Here is a 7522-nt window from a genome sequence, read left to right as displayed (position 1 = left end):
GGGTTCAGGCAATTCTCCTGCCTCAGCCTCCTGAGTCGCTGGGATTACAGGCACGCGCCACCATGCCCAGCTAATTTTTTGTATTTTTAGTAGAGACGGGGTTTCACCATGTTGACCAGGATGGTCTCGATGTCTTGACCTCGTGATCCACCCGCCTCGGCCTCCCAAAGTGCTGGGATTACAGGCGTGAGCCACCGCGCCCGGCCCCGACTTTTTAATTCTTGAAGCAGATGGATTATAGTAGGAACACAACAAATATTTATCACATAAACAAGTTAATTTTTTTTTTTTTTAAGAAATGGGATCTTGCTCTGTCACTGGGGTTGGAGTGCAGTGGTGCAATCATAGCTCACTGCAGCCTCAATCTCCTGGGCTCAAGTGATCCTCCTTTCTCAGCCTCCTCAGTAGCTGGGACTACAGGTGTATACCATCATGCTCAGCTAATTTTAAAATTTTTGTAGAGATGGGGTCTCACTATGTTGTCCAGGCTGGTCTTGAACTCCTGAACACAAGTGATCTTCCCACCTCAGCCTCCCAAAAAGCTGGGATTACAGGCATGAGCCACCATGCCCAGCCCACGTTTACCATGATTATTTGTTGAGCACTCAGCTCCTGCCATGAACTCTACTTACATTGTATTGTTTCATTCTTCAACAATCCTACAAGATAAATTTCAGTGGTCTCCTATATAGAAAAGAAGGCTGAGAGTCAGATACATTCCATAACACTCTCAGGATCACATGGATGAGCAGAAATTCTTATACAGGCCACCCTTTTCTGAGGCCACAACCACTTATGTATTTGTCCATTGTGGAGATGAGGACTCTGAGCTGTGCATGTGTCCCATGGAATCACACAGCTGGCTTGAGAGGAATCGTGAGGTTAGACACCTTTGCTCCACACCTCTTCCAGGATGGCTGATTCAAATGGGGCAGTGATAATGAAAATGGTAACGATTAGTATTGAGAAAGTATGTGTTACGTGCCAGGCAGGGTTTTCAGCCCTCTGTGTGTGTGTTAGTTTCCTGCAGCAGCTGTAACAAATCCCCACACACCTAACCGACTTAACACTCACTTGTTCTCTTACAGTTCTGTAAATCAGAGTCTTGCTGGGCCTAAGATCAGGATATCAGCCAGGCTGCATTCCTCCTGGAGGGTCTAGGGGAGAATCTGCTTGCTGCTGGCTTCTTCCAGCTTCTAAAGGCCGCTGGCATTCTTTGGCTCGTGGCCTCTTCCTGGCGTAACTCTGACCTCTGCTTTCTGCTGTCACACCTGGATTACTGACTCTCCCACCTCTCTTACAAGGGCCCTTGTGATAAACGTTAGATCCATCTGGGTAATCCAGACTCATCTCCCCATCTCAAGGTTCCTAACTTTATGACATCTGCCACATCCTCCACACTCCTTTTTTTTTTTTTTTGGAGACAGGGTCTGGCTCTGTCACCCAAGCTGGATCATAGCTCACTGAAGCCTCGCACTCCTTGGTGCAAGCGATCCTCCTGCTTCAGCCTCTTGAGTAGCCAGGACTATAGGCATGTGCCACTGTTACAGAATATCCAGGGACCCGAGAGACCAACGGGTGAAACAGGAGGATTTTATTAAGATGGCCACTGGCTCAGAGGATTAGCATCCCAAGAATGAGCCTTAGAGAAAGAAAATGGGGTACTTTTCTTTCTTTATTTTTTTGAGTTGGTGTCTTGCTCTGTCACCAAGGCTGGAGTACAGTGGTGCTTTCTTGGCTCACTGCAACCTCTGCCTCCTGGGTTCAAGTGATTCTTCTGCCTCAGCCTCCCAAGTAGTTGGGACTACAGGCGCCCACCACCACGCCCCCACCACCACGCCCCACTAATTTTTGTATTTTTAGTAGAGATGGGGTTTCACCATGTTAGCCAGGATGGTCTCAATCTCCTGACCTTGTGATCCGCCAGCCTCGGCCTCCCCAAGTGTTGCGATTACAGGCGTGAGCCACTGCACCTGGCCAAAATGGGGTACTTGTATACATCCAGGATGATATAGCAGCTAACAGGTTTACAGAAGTCATAAAGAACAGTTAATTAATTTGTAACATGTCTTGTGATGTACGTTACATTTGAGAAATAGCATTTTGAGAAACGCATTGTACATTCTTTAGATGTTATCTTGCCCTGTGATCTTGCAGCTGGTCAGCAAGAAAAACTGGAGTCTTGACATGCCTGGGAACTTTGCTGAGAATGTGAGGAGAATAGATAAAGTAGGTTTTACAGGGAGTTTGTTAATTTTAAGCAGAGCTGGGGGTTAGGTTTCATATTAAACAGCACACAACACAGTAAAATTTATTATATAGCAACTACAAATTATAAAGTTTTGTCTGTACTATTATTGCTATTATTTAATTTCCTTGTTCACCACCACACTAGCTAATTTTTTTAAAAGATTTTTTTGCAGATAGGGGTCTCACTATGTTGCCTAAGCTGATCTCGACCTCCTGGACTCAGCCAGTCCTCTTCCCTCAGCCTCCCAAGTAGCTAGGACCGCAGGCATGTGCCACCATGCTGGCTGCTTTAATTTTTTTTTTTTTAAATCTACTTTAAGTTCTGGGGTACATGTGCAGATCTTGCAGGATTGTTGCATAGGTACACACATGCCGTGGTGGTTTGCTGTCTCCTACATCAGGCATTTCTCCCAGTGTTATCCCTCCCCAACCTCCCCGATCCCCACTCTCCCTCCCCTAGGCCCCCACTTCCCCCAACCTACCCCAGTGTGTGATGTTACCCTTCCTGTGCCCATGTGTTTTCATTGTTCAACACCCACCTATAAGTGAGAACATGCAGTGTTTGGTTTCCTGTTCTTGTGCCAGTTTGCTGAGAACGATGGTTTCCAGATTCATCCATGTCCCTGCAAAGGACACGAACTCATCGTTTTTTATGGGTGCACAGTATTTTTTTTTAATTTTCAGATTTTTTTTTTGTAGAAATGGGGTGTCACTATGTTGCTCAAGTTGATCTCAAACTCCTGAGCTCGAGCGATTCTCCTGTTTCAGCTTCCCCGAGTGCTGGGATGACAAGTGTGAGCTACCATGACTGGCCCCGCAACCTGGCATATTCATGGATTCTGGGGATTAGAGCGTGGACAGGTTTGTGTTGGGTGGGCATTATTCTACGCAGCAAGCATCTGTGAACCACACTGACATTCTGAAGCAGCCGCAGTGACTGCCATCCCCTCCACTGTGCGGATGAGGACTGGGACCCAGGAAACTCAGTACTTTCTTGGAGTCACAAAGGTAGTGAGAGGCAAAGCATCAGAGCCCAGGTGGCCGGGCTCCAGGGCAGGCTCGTTTTGACACTATAATCTTCTGCCTGTCTGGATCTTAGAATAATTTTCTAAGCCGAAAATTATGCATTGAATTTGAATCTTGGGGAGAAGGGTCAAAATGAAAGCTGGTGGTTAATGAACCGATGAGGGTGTAGGAATTGCGGTTTTGGGCCAGGCAGGAATATAAGCATGACGTTGCAGGGAGTCAAGGTGGCAAAATTTGTCTCTCCTCCGTCTCCATAAATAGCAAATAAAATATCTGACTTGGCCAGGCACGGTGGCTCACGCCTGTAATTGCAGCACTTTGGGAGGCCCAGGCAGGTGGATCACTTGGGGTTGCAAGTTCAAAACCAACCTGGCCAACATGGTGAAACCTTGTCTCTACTAAAAAGACAAGAAATTAGCTGAGTGTGATGGCTCATCCCTGTAATCCCAGCTACTCGGGAGGCTGAGGCAGGAGAATTGCTTGAACCGGGAGGCGGAGGTTACAGTGAGCTAAGATTGTGCCACTGCCCTCCAGCCTGGGGGACAAGTGCAAGACTTCATCTCAAAAAAAAAAAAAAAAAATCTAGCTTGTATGCTGTCTCCATAAATAGTAACGAAGATATCTGGCTCCTGTGCCTGCTTCTGGCATTCACACAGTGCTTTCTAGCATCTGCTGCAGGTGTAAGATTCCAAGGTGGGGTTTATTCTCCCTTATTTGATCATTGAAAAAAACTACCCCTGAACGGGCTGGTAGCTCACACCTGTAATCCCAGCACTTTGGGAGGCCGAGGTGGGTGGATCACCTGAGGTCGGGAGTTTGAGACCAGCCTGACTAACATGGAGAAACCCTGTCTGTATTAAAAACACAAAACTAGCCAGGTGTGGTGGTTCATGCCTGTAATCCAGCTACTTGGGAGGCTGAGGCAAGAGAATCACTTGAACCCAGGAGGGGGAGGTTACAGGCAGCAGAGATCATGCTATTGCACTCCAGCCTGGGCAACAAGAGTGAAACTCTGCCTCAAAAAAAAAAGAGAGACAAAACTACCCTTATATTTGCCTGTGGTTTGACTCCAAAACCACAGCAACCCTTTTGCTTACGGCCAAGGAGCAGTGGCAGTGGCAGTGGCAGGATGCCGGTCCCAACCACCCCAGAGCTCAGGTCAGAGGGTTCACCAAGTGTCTGAACGTGCCAGTGCCCAAGGTGTAACTTGGTCCCCACCTGGATGTTCCAGGCGTGGGTGTCTGGCTATTAGGGCTTGTTTTACAGTTGAATAATTGTTTTGAACCTCCCCTAGAATATTTTCTATTAATATCCGTGACTGGGTCTGTGCAGTCATTAACATTCCGGACCATCAGTTGCTTCCAATTCTTTGAACTTGCACCAAACTCTTTATTGCACAAGGAAGCAAGTTACACAAATATCTGGGAATGGAGGGATCATCCCAAGCAAAGAGAAGAGCAAATGCAGACGCCTTGAGGTGCAAGCAAGCTTGGCTCCTGCAGGAAACAGCGAAAAGGCAGATGGAGGGAGGGGAAGGAAGGTAAGGAATCAGCTTGGAGGGAAGGCCATGGTATGGACTATGGACTGTATTCTAAAGGTGATGGAGGATTTTGAATTAATAAATGCCACTCCTCCTCACTTTTTTTTTTTTTTGATGGAGTTTTGCTCTGTTGCCCAGGCTGGAGTGCAATGGTGCAATCTCAGTTCACTGCCACCTCTGCCTCCTGGGTTCAAGTGAATCTCCTGCCTCAGCCTCCTGAGGGGACTGCCCGCACCCCCCCCCCGGGGCCCAGAAATTTTTTTTTTTTTTTTTTTTTGTATTTTTAGTAGAGATGGGGTTTCACCATGTTGGCCAGGCTGGTCTTGAACTCCTGACCTCAGGCGATCTGCCTGTTCTGGCCCGCAAAGTGCTAGGATTACAGGTGTGAGCCACCACAACCGGCCCACCCCTCCTCACTTTAATCCCTTCCATGGCTTCTAGCGGCATTTATCTTATTTTATTGTTATTTTTTCAGACAGAGTGTCGCTCTGTTGCTCAGGCTGGAGTGCAGTGGTATGATCTCAGCTGACTGCAGCCTCCACCTCCCAGGTTCAAGTGGTTCTCCTGCCTCGGCCTCCTGAGTAGCTGGGATTACAGGCACGCACCACTATGTGGAACTAATTTTTGTATTTTTAGTAGAGACAGGGTTTCACCATGGTGACCAGGCTGGTCTTGAACTCCTGACCTCAGGTGATCTGCCCACCTCAGCCTCTCAAAGTACTTGGATTGCAGGCATGAGCCAGTGCACCTGGCCTTCTGTTTAGAATCTAAGGGAGGCTCTGCAGAGCCCGGTCCCATCCACCTCACCATGCATCTCTGTGACCTCAGTCCTCCTCACTTTTTGTAAAGACGAGGTATCACTATGTGGCCCAGGCTGGTCTCAAACTCCTAAGCTTAAGCCATCCTCCTGCCCGGCTTCCCAAAACACTGGGGTTACAGGCATGAGCCACTGTGCCCAGCCTGGCCCCAGCCATGTGGGTTCTACCTCTTCTCTGAGCACATCTAACATTTTCCATCTCAGGCCCTTTCCACATCGACTTCTCCTGCCTAGATGCATCCCCCACCCCCACACCTCCAGCTTCTCTCGCATCTCCCTCATCCTTCTGTTCCTCCAGGTGTCAGCTCACCTGTCATTTCTCAGAGGATCCTCCCTGACCTCTTGATCAAAAGTGACCTTGCCCTAGTTATTCCTGGGACACGTCTGTTGGAAATAGATGTTGGAAACAGATGATTGGTGCCGCAAAGAAAAATCAGCACTGAGACAGAGGACCTTTCAGCAATGCAATTTTTTTCTTCCTGGACTGCAGGAAGGGGACCCTCGCTAGCCATGTTGCCATGAGAGTACAGTGAACACAAATTTATTCCTTACGCATTTGGGGTTGTCCTTGCTGCTGTGTCTGATCTCCGTTGGCTGGAGCTGGACCTCACAATCTAAACCAAACCCCAATTGACTAATGACTTAAAACTTTTCTAAACAGGTCAAAGCAATGGAGAGCTGGGACATGCCTGTGAGCACGTCCAGCACAGATATCGTGGTTAAAATACAAGGACATAGAATGTACTACGTGCCTGTAAGATGGCATGTCAAAAAGCTACATAGGATGGGGCTTAACAAAGTTATTAGCACACTTAATGATTTATTCTTTAAAAAGAAAGGGAACTTTAAAAAGGAACTTTTCTATTTCCCACAGCATCCACAGCATTTGTCGTAGCAAAGAGTTGTATTTGTTTCTGGCTTCTTTGCCTCACGTCTGTCTCCCTGGTAGACTCTAAGCCCCACAGAGGCAGAGGCTGTGCCTGCTTTGCCCACTGCTGTATCCTCAGCATGTACGGTGGCATAATCATAGCTCACTGCAGCCTTAACCTCCTGGGCTCAAGTGATCCTCTTGCCTCAGCCTCCTGAGTCGCTGGGACCACAGGCATACACCAAAATGCCTGGCTAATTTAAATGAAAATTTCTTAGAGATGGGGTCTATGTTGCCCAGGCTGGTCTTGAACTTCTGGCTTTAAGGTGATCCTTTGCCTTGGACTCCCAAAGTTCTGGGATTACAGGTGTGAGTCACTATGCCTGGTCTATTTTTTAAATTATGGTCAATAGAAAAAATGGCATGTATGACGTCAAATCTAGGAGCTAGCAGGAAGAGAAAGGGACCTGAGGGATGAAAATTTTTGTCTTCTTTCATTCCAGAGAGAAGAGGACAGCCAAGATGACTCGATGGTCCAGTTACCTGCTGGGATGGATGACCTTCCTCCTCTGTTCCTATGAGTCAAGTGGAGGTGAGGACACTCAAAATGATGGGGAGGATTTAGAAACTGGAAAAGAATGAACGGGGCAAAGTAAAGACTCCTGGAGCCAAGTAGGGAGGAGATGGCTTAGCAAAAATCTCAGAAGAGGCTGGACGCAGTGGCTCACGCCTGTAATACCAGCACTTTGAGAGGTCGAGGTGGGAGATCACTTGAGGTCAGGAGTTCCAGAGCATCTTGGCTAACATGGTGAAACCCCATCTCTACTTAAAATACAAAAATTAGCTGGGGGTGGTGGTGAGTGCCTGTAATCCCAGCTACCTGGGAGGCTGAGGCAGAAGAATTGCTTGAAGCCGGGAGATGGAGGTTGCGGTGAGCCGAGATCGCGCCACTGCACTCCAGCCTGGCTAACAAGAGCAAAACTCCATCTCAAAAAAAAAAAAAAAAAAAAAAAAAAAAAAA

General features: G+C 47.6%; 1 protein-coding gene across 4 annotated transcripts in view; it reads left to right on the top strand.

The window, feature by feature from the left end:
- ELSPBP1 (epididymal sperm binding protein 1) overlaps positions 1-7522 on the top strand; it is a 33074-nt gene that overhangs the window by 4446 nt on the left and 21106 nt on the right. Inside the window, exon 2 of one of the 4 annotated variants that reach the window (XM_032262504.1) lies at positions 7007-7093. The exons of 2 other annotated variants lie outside the window; for them this stretch is intronic. In XM_032262504.1, coding sequence (XP_032118395.1) covers positions 7024-7093 — 70 coding nt within the window. In that variant the 5' untranslated portion in view covers positions 7007-7023. Of the gene's footprint in view, positions 1-7006; positions 7094-7522 lie in introns of those variants that run through there. One more of the 4 variants, XM_032262505.1, reaches the window with a different exon arrangement.

Source organism: Sapajus apella, unplaced genomic scaffold (genome assembly GCF_009761245.1).
Source record: "Sapajus apella isolate SASKATOON/1434 unplaced genomic scaffold, GSC_monkey_1.0 scaffold130, whole genome shotgun sequence".
Taxonomy (NCBI): Eukaryota; Metazoa; Chordata; class Mammalia; order Primates; family Cebidae; genus Sapajus; species Sapajus apella.
Note: the sequence above shows the minus strand (reverse complement) of the source record. Positions and strands in the feature narration are given on the sequence as shown.